We start from the raw sequence: 19125 nt of genomic DNA on the forward strand, positions 1-19125 counted from the left end.
TCACCACACATGCGCCTAATCAGTCCTTTCACCCTCTCCCTCCCCACTTCCCCTCTGGTAACCACCAGTCCAATCTCTGTCTCTATGTGATTGTTTGTTGTTTTTATCTTCTCTTTATGAGTGAGATCATACAGTATTTGACTTTCTCCCTCTGACTTATTTCACTTAGCATAATACCCTCAAGGTCCATCCATGTTGTCACAAACGGCCAGATTTCATCTTTTTTATGGCTGAGTAGTATTCCATTGTGTATATATACCACATCTTCTTTATCCATTCATTCCTTGATGGGCATCTATGTCGCTTCCAAGTCTTGGCTGTTGGGAATAATGCAGCAATGAACATAGGGGTGCATGTATCTTTACACATTCATGTTTTCATGTTCTTTGAATAAATACCCAGCAATGGAATAGCTGGATCATATGGTAGTTCTGTTCTTAACTTTTTGAAGAATCTCCATACTGTTTTCCATAGCAGCTGCACCAGTTTGCACTCCCACCAGCAGTGTGTGAGAGCTCCCCTCTCTCCACGTCCTCTCCAACACTTATTTCCTGTCTTGTTAATTATATTCATTCTGATGGGAGTGTTTATCTCTCTTTTATGCCACCCATTCATGGAATGCCAACCCTGTGCCAGGTCCTGTGCTGAGCAGCTTGTATACATCATCTCTGATCCTTACGATGAACCTCCAATTTAGCTGTTAGCTCCTTTTTATAGATAAGAAAACTAAGGCTCACTGACATCAAGAAACTTGTGCAGGGATACCCTTGGCGAGGAGCAGAGCAAGGCTTGAGGCTCGGAGTTGCAGCTCATAGTAAACTTTATCCTCTTACTAGATTACAGGCTCCAAAATGGAAGATTCTGTCTGTCATCTCTGCATCTCCTTTCTGCCCGAGGTGCTCAAGAGCCATGAATCTAGGAAACATAGTCCTTGATTACAGTCGAATTAGGGAGATAAAACACATCTTCAAGAAAAATAGCGCTATTAGAAGGCAATCTAAAAGTGTAGATGGTGCAAGCAATAAACTTTCTGCTGGTGAACTTATATTCTGAAAAACTTACTATTAAAAGGTTCATCTGGCTGATTAAGTTATAAGGCAAGTTATTAGTCCTCCGCCTAATACCAGTGTTATAATGAAGCACTTCTCAAGCTTTACTGTGCATATGACCCATCTTGGGATCTTGTTAAAATGAAGATTCTGATGCAAGTCTGAGGTGGGACTGAAGAATATGCATTTCTAACAAGCTCCCAGGTGATGCTACAGCTGCTGGTCTGTTGGCCACACTTTGAGTAGCAAGTACTACAACCTGTAATTGGGGGAACCTGGAAAGAAAAGAAAGGGGGGAGGGCTGTGGAGATTAGAAGTCAGAGGGATTCGAAATGGCAGAAAATTGCAGGAAGGTTTCACTGCTTGCTGGTGTCTCAGATGCAGTCCCTTGTGCCTTTCCCTACATTGTACCCTTTGCCTAGAAATCCCTTGCACATTCTTTCACCAACTAACCTTTATTCATCCTTTAAGATAGCTCAGAGGTCATTGCCAGTAAACTTTGCTAAACCTCTGGGCTGGGGCTAGTGCTCCTCTCCTATACATTCCTGATGGTCAGTGCACACTTTGGTTCTGTCTGTCTGCTTCCCTGCCTGACTGTCCATTCCTGGAGGTCAGGGACTGTGTATTAAAGATCTGACACATTATGGATGTTTTTTAATAAGCTGAACTTATTAAATGGAGGATCTCCACTGGGTAGTAAGAGGGCAACAGTGTAGTACTAGAAATGGGAAGGCAACAAAACTAGCACAGCGAAGAAGTTCTGTGCCAGTTGTCTGTTGCCACAATAAGGCTATGTAAGAAACAACCACAAAACGCAGTGGCTTACAGCAATAAGCATTTATGTAAGTCGTGAGTGTGTGGGTCAGGTGGAGAGTTCAGGTCCCAGGGAGACTCTCATTTGTGTGCACTCCGTTAGCAGAGTGACTTTGCTCATCTTGGCTGGGCTCTCTCACGTATCTGGGACCTCAGCTTGGGTCTGTGTGGTCTCTCATCCTAGCAGCTAGCCCAGGTTTGGGCTCATGCCCAAGGCAGCATTCCAAGAGAGGGAGTGAAGCGCGCGGGGCCGCTGGATGCCTAGGCTTGGATACGGCATGCCACTCCTTTTGCTTCATTTTATGGGTCACAGCAAGTCAGAAGGCCAGTCCAGAGGCAAGAAGTGGGGACGCAGACTCTACTGCTTGATAAGGAGAGCTACAATTCAGAGTTAAGAGGATAGCTACACAGGGGAATAGGTGGGTCTACTTTTGCAACCAAATGCTGTAATTTTAGATTGACCCAGACTCTTTGACTCTTAGTAAGAGTATGCAAATTCCAGGGCACACTAGAAGTGGGTCTTGATTTTAATGCTGTCACCTTCGGGAGACAACTGGGCTGCAAACCATAGCCACTCTTCGTTATTTGCACATCAGTCACCCAAGGCGAATGTTCTGTCCCAGACTGGTTTCTTAGCTGCTTCCTCCTACTGTCCAGCTGGTGTGTGTTCATATAACTCAGACTTGGTCTAAAATTAGGGTGAGCAAAACATGATTAGAGAGACAAATCTGTTGCAAAAAAAAAAAAAGTAAAATCAAACCAAACGAAATATAAATACTTTTATGTTTAGCTCCGTTCAGATTACCTGTGTTCCCACAATCAACATAAATACTTAAGAGTTGTTAGTGTATGTATATTTTTAATTTAATGTTTTGAATAGGTAATATATTAATTAGAGTATAAAAGAGTATATACAAATCCCCCTTCATACCTCCCCTTCACCTGACACTGCAACTTAGTTCTTCTCAGAGGCAAACAATGTTATTTTTTGTATATATCCTTCCAGGAATGCACATATAATCAGATATAAACAAATATATACATATGTCATCTCCTGTATGCTGAATTTTGCTTTTATTTTTTCAATCAACATTATAGCTATGAAGATTTTTCCAAATCAGGGCATAAAAACTTTCTCATTCTTTTTTAGGGCTGTGTAATTTTCCACTGTGTAGATGTATCATAACTCATTTAATCAGTCTCCCGCTGATACCCATTTAATTTGTTTCCATTCTTTGGCTATTGTATAATTAAAGCTTGAGAGGAAGGACTTGTGGGAGCACAGTCATGAATTCCAAAATCTGGCCTTAGGGATGGATTGATGACAATGGCTGCTCTATTATCTTCTGATTGGAGTTTTTGCCTTACTTTGTAACCTTGCAACATTAAAAACAAACAGAAAATTCCACGAAGATGCTGGTTTGGGCATGTGCCCAGCACTTTTGGAACTTTATGTTCTCAGTGACCTCTAGAGGAAGCCATATGGGATACTGGGGACGTGGGGAGTGACAGAATGATATGATTAAAAATACAGCCAGCTGTGTTGCATTTTTAAAGGGCTGTTGAGACGTGTTTAGGGGAAATGCAAGTTTGTTCAAGCATCTCTTTGCGCTTAACAGCTTTTCCACGTTAGCTAGCTATGCTTTGCTCTTGTCAGCACTTTCTGTTCTGGAGGCTGAATTGGAGGTGTGCAGAGCTGGTGACTCTTAGGGGTCCCAGAACAAGTGAGAACAGTCGAAGAGCCACAGTCACCATCTTGGTTTCAGAGAGGCCAAATCAGCTCGTCTCTTCATTTATCCAGAACCGTGATGTATACTGATTGTTTCTAAGTGCCTGCTCGTGCACCTGCTGCCTCAGAATCACCCCAGGTATGTTGTTAAAAAACAGATTCCTGGGCCCCACCTCAGCACACCCATAAAACCAGCCTCTCTGGCATCTATCACAAGCTCCCTAGGTAACTCGGAAGCGTCGTCAGGACTGGGAACTAGACCAAGGCAACGGTGCAGATAAACGTTACTGCTTTTAGAAACCAGGAAGCTCAGGCCTTACAGACAATATGTGGGGCACACCAAATGCTCTGTGCTCTGCCAGCCTGATGCTCAGCCATGGAAAAGACTTAACATTCCCTCTGGCTTCGAAGGTTTCAAATGTGGAGCTCTGTCCCCTCCTGGCTCCTTGTTGGTGGGGTTTCTGACAGGGATCCTGAACAGGACTCTGAAATGGCCGTTTACAGAGAAACGTGTGGTAGGGGGATGCTGACCAGAGGCCCAGCCCACTTCTCCCCCTGCTGCCTGTGTTAATCGACATGAGCCCTGCAGAGTGACAGTGGCTCCCTTAGTGGGAGGTAGGAGGTTAGATTAGGTGTTGGGATCAGTCAGGCTGGCGAGGAAGCTAGTCTGAAGAGGGAAACCAGCTAGCTATAAGTCTGGGCCACAGAGCCCAGGCAGGCAGGGATCACTGCCATGAGGGGGCCCCACCCAAGGAAGAGCAGCTGCTCGCTCTAGGAAGCTGTATAGACTCAGGCTATGGGGCGGGAGGGGAGACTCAGGTGCTCCCACTCTAGGGAAGACTGCCTGGTGTTAAACTGCCAGAGTTCATTTTAGAAGCTCTGCTTTCCACAGGAGAAACTGGGCCTCCTCACCCATGTATGTGGCCGTGCCAGGGGGCTCAGGTGGGGCTGTGTCTTGACTGCAAAGGGAGCTGCTGGCTCTGGGGGTAAATTGCCTACAGTGGCCACTTTCTCCTAGGCCTTACTTGCCCCTTCACGTTGGGGAGACCGATTTTCCTACTTCTATGTAAATATGTTAAGGGTTTACTTTCCAAGCTCCAACCAGGATTCTAAAGAAGCAGCCAATAACGCTTTGCTATTTCAGGGTGTAGCCGTGCAAATAAATCCTCTTTCAGAAGTCAAAAGCAGTTTCTCGAAGTGTTAATTGTGCTTTGCACGTAGTTGGTTCTCATAAATGTGTGGCAAATTAATGACAATAGATCAATTATCATCCTGAAAGTAAGTGATATCTAGATATAAAAAGACACCCTTTCCTACGATGTGAGGACATGGTAATTTTCTTATATTTTCAATGTCCCAAATCTATGCTAGACTTATTTGCCCACAGTGACTTGCAATAATCCTTTGTGCTTTGAAAGCATGCCACTTCTCTGAAGGAGTACATGGACAAAGGAGTCACAGAGAAATGTCTTCATGGATTAAGGAATGTTAGGTAAATACTTCAGAGGGAAGAAGAGAGCACCGCTCTAAACTCTGTTTCTCTAACTATAAATAGATGGTTAAGCCCATGGCAACTGGAAGCACCTTTACTCTGCAGCTCCTTATAGTTTCTACTTAAGGCCAGATGAACCGAGGCTCCCAGGCGGAGGCCTGAGTAGTAACCGGTGGTAAAGATTTTGACTAATGACAAGTTTTTGTCTTAGTTGGATGTGAAAGAGATTTTGGGAGATGTGAAAGAGAGGGAAAGGAGAGAAAAGACAAAGGTAATCCAGAGGAAAGTGATCCTATATACGTGGGGAGAGAGAAATGTGGTAATTGCCATGGGGAATGGAGCTTTGAGGGGTTGGGGGTGAGGCGGGGGAGAGAGAGAGAGATATAGAAATAGATATCAATTTAATTGATCTTTTCAGAGAACCAGCTTTTGGTTTTCTCTCTTGATTTTGTTTTCAATTTAATTGATGTCTGCTCTTTATTGTTTAGTATTGTTTCCTCTCTCTCTCTCTCTCTCGAGCTGCTTCCAACAGTTTTTCTGTAGTTTTCAACAATTTGATTACAATATATCTCATTTGAATTTTTTTGGATTTATGTTCTTTGGGATTTGATGAACTGCTTGAATCTATACATTAATATCTTTCACCAAATTTGAGAAGTTTCAGCCATTATTTCCTCAAATATTTTTTCTGTATTCCATCCTTTCTGTTCTCTTTCTAGGACTCCGATGACATGAATATTAGACCTTTGGTAATGTCCCATATGTCTCTGGGGCTCTGCTCATTTTTTTCCAATTGTTTTCTTTTCTGTTTTTCAGATTGGACACTTTCTATTGATCTATTTTCAAGTTTGTTGATTTTTTCCTCTGACCTCTCCATGCTACTATTGACCCCATCCAGATCATTTAAAAAAAATTTAGCTATTGCATTACGTAATTCTAAACTTTCCATTTGTTTGGTTTTTATCTTCTACTTCTTTACTGAGACTTTCTGTCTTTCTATTTGGTTCAAGAATGTTCAATCTTACTTCTTGGAGCACTTTTATATAATAGCTGCTTTAAATCTTTGTCGGATAATTCCAACATCTGTGCCATCTTATTGTTGGCATCTCTTGATTATCTTTTCCTGTGCAAGTTGAGGTTTTTCTGACTCATTATATGCCAAGTAATTTTCGACTATATTCTGGACAGTTTCAGTATTATATTATGAGACTCTGGGTCTTGATTAAACTCTATAGAACGTGTTGATTTTTTGTTTCAGTAGGCAATCAACCTAGTTGGGTTCAAGACATATGTTCCAACTATACTTCTGTGTGTGTGGTTCCACTGTCAGTTCAGGGTCAGTACAGTTTCAAAGTTCAGTTCAGTGTCAGTTTCAGTTTCAGTTTGCAATGCTGCTCAGATCTGCCCCAACAGGTACATGACCCATTGTCTGGTCTGGGATGGGGGCAATGGTCTATCTCATAGTTCAGTTTTCAAAGTCTATGGTATGTTGTTTAAAGTCAGATCCATGCATGTGAAGCTTGTGGGTGAGCTCAGGAATTTGTGAACAACTTCCCAATTCCTCCGTCTCCACAATCTCCCCAGAACTTTCTGGCTCTCTGGGGCTCCATTTTCCATTTGTCTAGTCAGAAAACTGGGGCTTTAGTTCCCTTGTTCTGCTGCTTACTTCCATGAGGGCACCTACATCTGGGGCCACGTGGGAGGAGGACAGAGAGAGAGAAAAAGCAACAGAGGAACACTCACCCACTGGGGACCACTGCTCCACCAATCACAGTGGGGAGTTCCCCTTCCTCAGAGTTTTAGCCACCCATGGGCCCCACTGCTGCCATTGCCACCACTACCTAAGGATTGTCTGGGGACTGGGACACAACAGAATAGAGAAAAAGAGAAAGAAAAAATGGGCTATTTTCTCCACGCCTCCTAAGCATTAGCACTCTCCTTTGTGTTTGTTGAGCCAGAAGTAGAGGGCTTCTCCTGGAACTCTCTCTCTCCATGTCTCAAGTTTTCAGGCTGCCTTGAGTCCAGGCCAGGGGACAACAAGAGAAAAACGTGGGAGGGAGGGGACTCATTGCCGGTTCTGTGGTACTTCAAATTCTGTCCTTCTTTTCCAATCCACCTGCAATCATTCATTTTTCAGGGTCCTCGAATAGCTGCCCCACGCATTCCTTCCAGTTTTTATACCTGCATGCAGTGGGAGATTTGGGGTGGAGGATGCTCACTCCATCTTCTGTGCTTCTATTTGCTTTGCAACGATTCCGTCTAGCTTTGCTTAACAGATTGTAAGCTGATGAACTAGGTTTTTAACTTTCACTTTATTTCATTCTGAGACAAGTGCACAAAAGTAAAAATCACTAAGGGAGAAGTTTATCTATCAAGGGAAGCAATATATGTTTGGTGTCTTAACTTTTTAGATTACTTTGCTTCCTCGTTAAGATCATGGGCAAGCGATATCAAAGATAGAGCCTGGTTACTATGCACTATACATACCTGCTGAGAAAAATGTCTGTGATGCCTTAAGGTGCTTAGAGCACAAAGCGAGCGTGGGACCTTAATCTCAGAGTTGTAGCTTAGGAAAATAGGTCACTATCCTTACAGAGAGGTCTTTCATGTAGACCTCAGGACTTAACTGCAAATCACAGGAAAACCCTAACAATCTTGCTTTCTCAAAGCTTTGTGAAAATGTGCAGTGAATTGCCAAGACCAGGATGTTCTTCATCACGGACTTCTGAGGAGATAAGATTTAATTTGCTCTTCTGTTGGCCTTGTTGGGGTGAGTGAATTCCCGGGAATGATGTATGTTTTCTGTAAACTCAGCAAGCCATTGTTGAACAGGATTTCTGCAGATATTGTCAGTGGGAACATAATTTGGGTCAATGAATCATAAATTCTATTTTGGTAATTTGCCGAAGACAACATTGAGAACATAGCTATCCCATTGGGGAAAACTGGAAAGAGACACTCGTAAATAAACAGCGTGGCAGGAGGGCAGAGGGGAGAAGAAGGAGGAATTCTGCCCAACAGATTGCAGACTTCTTTTCCACAGATTAGTCATCAGGCAGATAGGATTTTTCCTTCCTCCAAGTGCCAGGAGTGACTATGAAGCAGTGAACACAGACTGCACAGCCACAAACAGACAGGAACATGACACTTGAGGTGAGTCCCCTAAGATGCTCAGATGACTACCTCTGTTCAGTTTATCAACTCTTCAACTTGTCCCTTGGAACAAATCCACAGACATTAAAGGCAGCAGCCTCATGCTGCTCTCGTTGTCCTAGTTTCTGTCGGTTACAGAAAATAGCCAGTTAGTACACTGGCTTTGATTTTCCTTCCTTTTGCTTCACAAAATTCAGGTGAGGCTATTGGTAGTAGTGGGAGCGGGGTCGGGGAAGGAGCAGTGGAAATGAATGCAAACAAGGATGATTTTTTCATTAGATGTGGCCTTTCCTCAACACAATTTTATCTGCTTTATAAGTGAAGAAGTGGATGAACAATAATAACAATGAACTCCAAACGAACCATTATTCATTCCAGGCTTTAGACGTAGGACCTTCAACTCGAGTGCCCTTCTGTTTAGCTCCTCAGGGTCCTGGAGGAAGAGAAGAATTTTACCTGAGGGTTTATGCAAAACCAAGGTCAGACCATTCTGTATTTACCCTCTACCAGCCAGTCCTCAAGGGCTTTGCACGAGTGAAGACAGCTGGCCTTGTTTCAGACAAGGACAAACAAGAAAACCGCAGTTTAACTGCAGTAAGGGGAATTAGGATTAGATGTAAGAAAGAATTGTTGGCCTGCAAGTATTGGGAGATGGGAAACGAGTTACAGGGGAAAGTGGCAGAGTCTTCTTTCTAAAGATATTAGAGACAGCTTTCTTTCTGGAGTGGTCAAAGTCAGTCCTTCTAGGAGAACAATGACCAGAATCCAGAATTCCTCAGAGTCTACCATTTCTGTACTCATCCTTCTGGCTAATAAAGGGGGTTCCTATCTGGCCTCAATACAGGTCTCCGTGCCATGACTGCTGAGGCAGACAGCTTTTGTCTCCAGCAGGAGTATTTCTCCTCTCCTGAGACCCCAGGCCACAGGGATTCTTTGTTTCACGTGGGGAAGAGAAAGAGAAACAACCCTCCTTCAACATGAGCAATTGCTTCCCCCTCATGGGGGAAAAGCTACTCAAGTTTCTCCAGGGGGACAGAAACCCACCTCGCAAAGTTTAAAGACTCTCTTAGCACCAGACCAGCAGCACTGTTCTAGAGTGGGGCTTCTCAAACTTGGCTGCCCATTAGAATCCTTTGAGACTTTGGGCACCATCCAGTCCAATTAAGTCAGAAAGTTTGGGTGGTTGGTCCCAGGCATTGGTATTTTTTAAAGCTTCCCAGATGATTGGAAAGTGCATCCAGGGTTAAGAAGTACCATTTGAGAAGTATAGCAGAGTTGATATTCAGTACCATCTTTGAGATCTTTTTTTTTTTTTGAGGAAGATTAACCCTGAGCTAACTACTGCCAATCCTCCTCTTTTTGCTGAGGAAGACTGGCCCTGAGCTAACATCTGTGCCCATCTTCCTCTACTTTATACATGGAACGCCTACCACAGCTTGGCTTTTGCCAAGCGGTGCCATGTCTGCACCTGGGATCTGAACCGGCAAAACCTGGGCCTCCGAGAAGCGAAACATGCACACTCAACCGCTGTACCACCAGGCCAGCCCACCATCTTTGAGATCTTGCTAGTAGTTCAAACATACGCTGGCTGGACCAAGGGAGGGGAAGTACAAATGTGTACTTACACGCATTGTTGCAGTTTACTGCCATTTGATTGCTGTGTTGGAGGATTAGAGCCCCAGGCACTATACTGTGAAAGCAGGTGGCCCACTGGCTGGCTGGGAGCCTGAAGGGAGCCACTGCAATAGCCTCGTTTCAACAGCCTGGGGAGACAGAACCTGTGACTCTCAGGGCCATTTCTTGAAGGCTCCCTACAGGGAGTGGGGGCTGTGATTCTATTGCTAGGGTAAGGGTCTCCGAGCTGCTGATCCATCTTCAGCCCTCACAGAGCAGAGTGTGTGCAATTTCCAAAACACGGTGAAACAGTTGTCTGTGATAGAAAGGAGACCCGGTCATTTGTGAAGGCCTGGTGGCTGAGAATGTAAAGGCAACAAAGCACAGGGGTTAGGAATTGCAACTCTGGATTTGGATCACTGCAGGTTCAAGTCCTACCTCATGCTAGCTTCCTGCCCATAGTCGTATGCTTAATTTCTCTCAGCTTTGGTTTCCCTATCTGTAAAATGAGCTTAATGATGGTAACTATCCCATATGGTTGTGATGATTCAGGAAATAATGAATACCTAGTATAAGGCATTCAATAAAAACTGCCTACATTTATGTTGTGGGGGTGGGCGTTGCAGTGGAGGCCGTGGAGATAGTAGTCGGGGGAGGTCTCCCTGACAACAGGGCAGCGGCATAGGAAACCCAGGAGGTGGTGGGAGGGAAAGGCAGTGGCCAGGACTCCAGGCTGGTGCTGACAGGTCCTCCCAGAGTCAAGGTGCCACACTCCTCTGGGTCTTTGCAGCCCTCACACTTGGTAGGGAAGAAGGGTGCCCTCAGCTCAGGGCTGCGTGCAGCCCCATGTCTGCTCAACCTTAAGAGCAAGGGAAGTTGTCACCTGGGTCTTTGTCCTCTTCATCATCCTTGGAGATTGTGAGTAAGAAAGTTTGGGGTGGAGCCAAGGAATCTGTATTTTCTTAAGAGTTTCCCAGATGATTTCGCTGCGCAGACAGGTTTGAGAACCATGGTGCAATCTGCTCATTCACAAGGGGTCATGAAACCACTGCTGCCTGAGCTCGCTGGCTCGCTCTGTTTCACTGCCAGAGGTCAGCAGTCTGGAATTCCACAACACAGACAGGTGTATTATCAAGTGTCTTCTTTTAAAATGCACTTGGGCCTTGACGTGAAATCATAGAGTCCTAGCACTTAAGATCAAATTCAACAAGCACACAGAATTCTGGAGAGGGAGAGAGGCAAGAGATGATTTCAGGACACGGAGTGATGTGGGAACAGGAAGGGGCGCTTTTGGCAACATAGAAGGAGAGGCCATCTGGGAGACAGGCAGAGGAAGTACACCGGCAGGTGGAAGAAGGGCCCAGGATGAGAGGAGCAAGGATTCCAGGGACAAAGCCTGCTTTTTGAGACAGCCAGATGCAGCCTGAAAATGGCTGTGTGCAGAGTACCTGCTAGACAACAAGCATTGTGCCAACTATTTTAACATCGAATTGAGCTTCACAAGAGTCCTGCAATGAAGGCATTGCTATTCCTATCTGGCCAGTGAGGACACTGAGGATCAATTACCTTGTCCAATAAGGTGGACAGAATGGCATTACAGTCCGAAGTCTTCCAGCTTAGAGGTGAGGTTGGGCATGAGGGGCAAGAGTGAGCGTTTTTGGAGAAAAGCTCTGACTGATGACCAGGCCTCCTATCATCTTGTTTTTCCAGGCCCACCCCTCTGCAAGCAGGTTCAGTCATCCCACTCCTAAGGGTGGAGGAAGGGAACTAACCCCAACTGAGTACCCACCACAAGCTAAGCACTGTGCTTAGAGATTTCAGAGCAGGGAGCTAACTGAATACCATCCTCCCAACTCCCGACCAGCAGAGACCCCAAATACATTTGAAGAATGCTTTCACTAGGCTTCTGGTTCTCATGCAGACACTGCTATTAAATTCCAGAACTCTCGCTTGCATGGTCCTGTCTGCTTCAGAACCCTTCTCAGCACACCACTCCCAGAAATTGGATACAGTTGGCACAGAATTGAAACCTATTGACCATCCCTGCCTAGTCTGTATCATTGGACTGGTTGCCCATGATATTGATGTCCTGTCTTGAGCCTTCACAGACCTGGCTGGGGCCCCAGTGCCATGCCTTGCCCCCGTCAGCCCTCCTCCGTGTAAGTTGGGCTCTGTCTCCTGTGCTGCTGCTGCTCCAGGAGAATAATAACTCGTAGACTTAATGTCACTGCTCTCTTGCCTTCAAATGGAGTGTTTCCTGGAGCTTTCTGCTGCTGTCCCCTACCCACCAGATTTGATCAGTCTGGCCGTGGTCAACCCCAGGTTTGCCAAGCTTCTATTAATAGTATAAAAGGTCATTGATTCTTGGGAGACAATCCTGTATTCTGTTCAGTTCCTCATTCCTCCATTCATGAACACATATTTACTTAGTTCTTTCTGTGCCTAAGAAGCAGAACCAGTAGTCAGCTAGGGTTTGGGAATACAAGGGTGAACCAAATTGTCCCACATCCAAGAACTTCAAGTGTGAGCTCCTAGCGCAGACACAGGGGTGCCTAGTCTCATGGATCATGGAAGGTCTCTGAGGGAGTGTATTGAAGCTGGGACCTAAAGGATGGTTTTGCTAGACAAAGATAGAGGGTGACCTGCTGAGGAAATTGGAAGATGTTTCACAGGGCTAGAGTTTTGAGCATGCGTGATGTATTACTTTTTTTAACGCATGTATCACATTATGGTGTCTGTGGCTACCTCTCTCTCCACACCAGCCTATGAGCTCTGTGAAGCCTGTGTCAATCTTTTTATCTTTATATTCTCAGAGGCCAGCCCAGGAGCTGGTACATAGTAAGTGCTCAATAAATGCTTGCTGCACTGAACTGAGTCGAGCTGGTGCCCTGGCCTTGACCTCATCTGGTGCCTGCCTCATTTTCAGCTTGCATGTCTGAATTTGCTTGAATTATCTGTGAGGAAGTGAAAACACCTTGGAATATTTTGATGCACCAATAATTCAGATTTTTGTAGCTAGAAAGATTATCTATGCAAAACTCTTAAGACAGAGTGGGAGTGTCTTGACAATAAAACCTGTTCTCTTTCCTTACTTGCCAGAAAAACTTTGTAGGTCATCAGTTTTTGAGGTCCTATTTCCCACAAAGTGTAATTCACTATTTTCTCCTGAAAAGGCCTGGTATTTTCAGACAAGTCATATTTTATTAAATTATTAAGAAGACCACTTGCTAAGTAACTGACTTCTAAAAATCTCTTTCCCCATAAGGTTCTTTTGGCTTCTGGTGGGTCCAAGACTACCTGGAGAAAGGCTGTATTTGGTCCACCAAGTTGCCCCTGCTACTCGATAGGTGAAGGGCCAGGTCAAGTTTAGCTCTTTTTAGCTTTCCTGGACTCCTCATGCTGGAGGACTCCCTATTGTTGGAGATCCCCTTGCTTCTGTAGCCATTGGGACACATCAGCATGTCGTTCTGACCCCATGCCCTATCAGCCCTTCAGGACCAGCCCGGTCAAAGCAGCTCAGGCTTTCTCCCCTGGCACCCAACACGACCTTTCCTCTCATTGCTTTTCCCACCAGATGTCCTATACTTCAGTCAAATAAATGACTTATTATTTCATGCACTTGCAGATGGGATCCACAACCCCTCTAAACCCCATCTACCATTCTCAACTGCCTAACTGATACCCACAAAGGAAAACCCAGCCTACTACTGCTGCTGTTACTACTACCATGATCAGCTGACATTTCTTTAGCACTTACCAATAGTAACTCACTCAATCTTCACAACAATCTTCTGAGGTAGGTACGCTATCCTTATTTTTTAGTTTTTTGGTGAGGAGGATTCGCCCTGAACTAACATCTATCTGAATCTTCCTCTTTTTTTGACTTGAGGAAGATTTGCCCTGAGCTAACATCTGTGCCAATCTTCCTCTGTTTTGTATGTGGGATGCCTCCACAGCATGGCTGATGAGTGGAGGAGGTTTGTGCCCAGGATCTGAACCCGTGACCCCAGGCTGCCGTAGCAGAGTGCATGGAACTTTAACCACTTGGCCATGGGACCGACCCCCAACACTATCCTTATTTTAAAGATGAGGAAGCTGAGGTGGTCCAGTTCCAAACTTTATGCTCTGAACCATCATATTATGCTGTTTTCTAGTGAAGAATCATTGCAGTAGAGTGGAAACAAAGTGGCCTTTGAGGATGGAAATATCCTTTGATATTTATTAGTTGAATGATCTCGAGCAGGTTAGTTGACTTATCAAAGTATTGGTTTTGTTATTTGTGAAAGAAAGGTAATGCCTAGCTCATAGTAATGGGTACAGAAAAAGAAAACCAAAGGATCTTGCATCTGTATCTCTTGAGTCAGCCGTGGAGATTTCTCCCTAAATATCTGGTCTCTGCTTCTTTCTTCTGGACCTTCCTTGGCACCATTAGCCTGAACACCCCTGGAACCCCAAGCCCTCAGACCTTAAGGGTCAAAGATGTGCAAGGCTCTGGAGGACCACTAACATCTCGGAACTGCAGCTATTCCAAAGATCATGCGTGAGTCCAGGGCCTCCAAGGAGCGGGGGCCAAGATGGATTAAACACGCAAGGACGTTGTGAAGGGAAATGCTGGTATGAGAGAAAACGGAGATGGAGCTAAAAAGTACTGGAGTGCTATCAGATCACCACACAAGTCTGACCAGAGGTAGGAAGGTTGAGGGAAGCATCCTTGACTTCCATGCGGTCTGAAAAAGATTTGGCAAGGCTCTTGGGGAGTCCTCGAGCCAGCGTTGCCAGTCAAGGACATCAGTGTGTCCCAGGAATGGTCTGTCCGACTTAGTCACCAGCTGGGAGCAGCTCATGGGAGGCATGTCCTATTTGCCCAACTAGATTTTAGAATGTAGCAATTGGGGCCCTGGTCACTTATGCTCAGTGTCCCTCCTAAATCTGAGTGAGGAGGTGACATACAGAAAAAGGATGCCTCTCCTTCTCTTCTTCAAGGTAGGGCATTAGTCTACTACTTTTCTAGCAGCTAGAAAGTTTCTTTAAAATAAGATTGTAGATTATTTGGTTTTGTCTTTTAGCTGTCCCATCTTTAACATAGCACCCTATCTTCATACTCTCAGAGGATTCTAGAATCTTGAGCTGGCATCAGATATTAGAATTTCCTCTACAATGTCTCTGTGAAAGAGAGTCCAGGGTAAGTTTCGCTCATTCTAGGGATGAGGAGATGGGGTCAGTGAAGCCCTAGATAAGTGACCTTGGTTCTGCCCTTGCCTATGCGTCTCTTCTTCCTTCTTGATCACATACTGTCTGCATCATTATCCACCAGCCTGACCCAAGCTAGCTGTGAGTTAGAATTAGCCAAGGAACTTTTTAATAATACACACCCACAGACCTATGTAATTAGTGTCTCTGAGGGTGGGACACAGAAATCTGCATTTTCAAAAAGCGTTCCAGATGATTCTTCTGGTCAGCCAGGTATGGAAAGCACAATGAGGTCCACAAAAACCTCTGTTAAGAAGGACCGTGCAGCTGGGAGGAAAGGATTTACCAGCTACACTTGGATTCCAAACCATATTTTGTTCCTTGCTTGGGAACTGCCCTACATCTTAGAAGCCACCTACTTTATGCCCAACCATTTGTCTTTCGTGGCTCAAGCCCCTTTGTGCACACCATTGCCAGGCGCACGGTTACAGAGCTAGATGGTTGCCTCTGCCCAGACCTGCCCCTTGGCACCCTCAGACGAAGGCAGTCCAGATGTTTCTCTGTGTGTTTTCAGAGGAAATTTCACTAAAGGTCTGTGTGTTTAGAAAGCTCGTTAGCTTCTCTTAGCAGACAAGAGCCATCTTGGTCAAGATACCAGCAGAATGTAAAACCCAAACAGACCCTCAGTAGAATCTGACGCAAAAATGCATATTGAAGATGCATAGTCAGCTCTCCTTCAAGCCTGCCCTCCTGTGGTTATCCTTCTGTGTGACAAGACACTGAGCTCAGCTCCCTGAGAGCTGTGGCTTACTGCTGGTTATACAGAGTTGTTCTCTGGATCAGATGCTAACTATGTCCCCTGAAGAAGATTCCCATGGGAAACTGTGACTGGGTGTGGCCAACTGTTCTGCCACCCTGTCTGTTTAAGTTCCTGGCAATAGCGCCTAGAAGGTGCTCAAAAAGGTCTACTGAACAAAGAATAGTTGTTCCCTGTTTTTGGCTGTAGCCACTGCTAGTGTATCGCTCCTGCTCACTGCCCATATCAACCTGGTATTGCAAATGAAGAAAACAGTACTATTGAAAAGCTCACTGTTTTCCAGGCATGGTGATCAGTGCTATCCATGAATTATTTCACTTAACCCTCCCAATGCTTCCACAAGGAAGGCACTATTATTACCCCTTTATGGATGAGGAAGCCCAAGTTTAGAGAGGTGATGGACTTGCTCCAATGTGAAAACAAGTGAGTGGAAGAGGCCATACTCAACCATCAATGTCAGAGGGTTGCAAAGACTTTTCCTTTTCTCCTCTCCTTATAAAAGCCTGTTAATCTGGCTGGCTGGCCCCACCCACTGTGAGTTTCTCCAGGGCTCTCTATTGGGAGCCCTCATTTTCCAGGTCCTTCATAATCCTTGTAGGTCTGGCTTGGCACGCTGACTGGCATAACCCCTGTGAACTCTCAGCCCTATGAGCCATCCAGCTACCTTCCTCCACCTTCTGGTTCCTCTCCTTCCTTCTCAGGTTTCCTGGTGGCCCTGCCTTCTCTCTGCCTGGTGCTCTTGAGAAGGTGTTGGCCAAATGAATTTGGTGGTGACCAAAGCATGACCCACTTCACTGCTTTCTTCCTCTCCCGCACCCTTGTGGGCCTAGTTTCTCTCCCATGCCACAAGCACCATCAGTTGGTGACAGAGAAGAGGAAAAGGTCATTTCTCACGTGGCTTATCTTTTTCTTTAATCCTCAATTTGGTGACTTTGTAAAGTTAATTTCTTACAATGCCTCCCTGTCCCAAGTATTTTATTTATTTGCTTTTGCTGTAACATAAAACACTCTCCTTCTCTTCCCACCTCCCCCAACTTCACACAAGTTCCCTCAGGATCTTCAGGGTCAGTGAATAACAGAAATATATTGTTCATCTCAAAATTGACCCTCTCCCCTGGACCTGGTTAGAGTCCCTGACAGGGCTGGTGCGCTCGGACGCTCTCCTGTCAGGGTGAGTCTCTTTTGGTTTGCTGAAGGGCAGTCTCTGTGCCATTCCCCTCCTTTGAGAGGATGTCAGCCTGGCCTGAATGCCAGCTGCCTCTCTAGATCAAGTCTTAGGTGTTGCCACTCAAAAAGGTAACGAGAGCCAGCTCTCAGGAATGGTGGTGACGCCTGACCCCCTGGATTGAAATTGGGCTGAGAGGCTGAAGTCAGAGGCTGAGGGCTCAGCTCTAGCTCTGCTTGAGAAATGGCGATGCTATGCCAGGAGGGGTCAGTACTTGTCAACAGACTTTAGAAAACAGAATTATGTGTCTGGCCAGAGGAAGATGGGTGCTGTCAAAGTGCTGACATTCTGACATTCTGTTACCGCTCTGCCTTTGACATGAGACCTATCAGTCACTCAGTCATGTAGTAAATACTTAGTAGCCACCTCTTCTAAGTACCTGGGGACATCGCCATGAAGGAGACAGGGCTCTGGGCCTCATGGAGCCAGGAGTCAGTGGACACCAACTATCTCTGTGCCACTCTAAAATCCTACTGAGAATGATGTTAAATGATGAAAAGCCAAATAAATGGCTTTTTCTAAAATTTTTGAATATCTTGGAGACAAATTTGAATTTTGCTTCATCAGTTGTCCCTTCTAATGCCCTCCATGTTGAGATAGCACAATGACAAGATGGAGCTGAGAGTGCATAGGACAGATTAAACTACATCTGCCGCAATCAACTTCATTTAGGTGAAAACTAACAAAGAATTGGGCTTGAAGAGGAAGGGATAGACTCAATAATGCTTTAAAAAACAACTTTTAAAGAGTTAGCATGAACCAGACTTGGTGCTAGATAAGAAATGGGAAAGAGAGGAGGGAAAACAGAGGAGACCTTTGATAAGTATTTGATGCAGGACTGAATGTGTGACTGAAGGAGTTCAGTTTCCTCGTGTTCACATCATATGCTCTGTGTGGAGCAGTTAGTGCGCTGTGTGTAGGAGGCTCGTGTATCTCATGGACATTACAGTTTCTGTTCAAAGGCTACTCCTGCTGGTCTCTAGAGCTGTAAGGGACTTGTTGGCACACTGAGGACTGCGAGGGCCCCTTGCAGTTCAGGTTGCCTGTCAGGGGAGGGCTTGTCCTGGAGTAGGCTGTCAGGACGTGCTGATTTCAGGAGAGCAGCTTTCTTACCGGACTTGTTGGCAGAAGAGAAGAAGATGGTGGCAGTCCCCAAGGGTTTGGGGAAAGGCTGGTTGGCAGGGCTACAGGGGCCCCCAGCTGCTAAAACTCCCTCCACTGCCTTCATGGACTGGGATAGAGGAAGCGGGGGCCACCAAGGACTTGACATTTCTCAGGGTAATTAGGAAGGGAGGCAGCAGCCACAGCTCCACTGATTTATGTTTTCATGCTGAACATCCAGCCTTATCTAAGGACAGGTGAGAGCAGGGACCTGTGCTTTGGAATCACGCCCATAGTTTGTGCTCCCAGAGTGTTAGTACCCATCTGCCCTGTCTTCCTGTGGGTGTGGAGTGCCCGCCCTCAGGCTCTTCTCACACTGCCTCTAATGAGATCCCCATCCTCCCCTTCTTAGCCCATCCTTATATCTAGAGTGGGCCAGAGATGAGGCGAGGAGCACTCATGGCTGTCAGGGGAAAAATCATCCTCCTGCCTTGTTAGTTAGTTAAACTCACCCCTGACCTTGAAACCTGTGGCATCTTTTGTGGAGGAAGCAACTTCTAGTTGCAAGCAATCCTGTTGCTGCGTGTATTTGTGTGTGTGTACGCGCGTGTGCACACATGAGTGCAGAAGGGTTTATACGGCCTTGGAAAGATGTCCACAACACATTATTAAATGAAAAAAGAAAGTTTCAAAACAAAATAGTATGAACTTGATGTCACAAAATATATTATGAGCACATATATGTGGGTATGTAGTTACATACAAAGTCTAGAATATTCACTAAAATGTTAGTAGTGGTTTTTTCTGTATTATAAGATTCCAGGGTGTTTTACATGTATGTATATTTTGGATTTTGGCTTCTTTTATTTATTCTTATTTCCTAATTTTTCTCTAATAAATATATATTACTTATATAATAATAGCAACACTGCTACTACCAGT

General features: G+C 45.2%; 1 protein-coding gene across 2 annotated transcripts in view; it reads right to left on the reverse strand.

The window, feature by feature from the left end:
- Nucleotides 1-1879: 1879 nt before the first annotated feature.
- SC5D (sterol-C5-desaturase) overlaps nt 1880-19125 on the reverse strand; it is an 80616-nt gene continuing 63370 nt past the window's right edge. Inside the window, exons 6-7 of one of the 2 annotated variants that reach the window (XR_011495657.1) lie at nt 8600-8669; nt 1880-2550 (exon numbers count right to left, since the gene is read on the reverse strand). Coding sequence is in view for 1 of the 2 variants with exons in the window: in XM_070490063.1 (XP_070346164.1) it covers nt 8654-8669 (16 nt within the window). In the remaining variant the exon portion in view is untranslated. Of the gene's footprint in view, nt 2551-7382; nt 8670-19125 lie in introns of those variants that run through there. The other variant, XM_070490063.1, reaches the window with a different exon arrangement.

Source organism: Equus asinus, chromosome 20 (genome assembly GCF_041296235.1).
Source record: "Equus asinus isolate D_3611 breed Donkey chromosome 20, EquAss-T2T_v2, whole genome shotgun sequence".
NCBI lineage: Eukaryota > Metazoa > Chordata > Mammalia > Perissodactyla > Equidae > Equus > Equus asinus.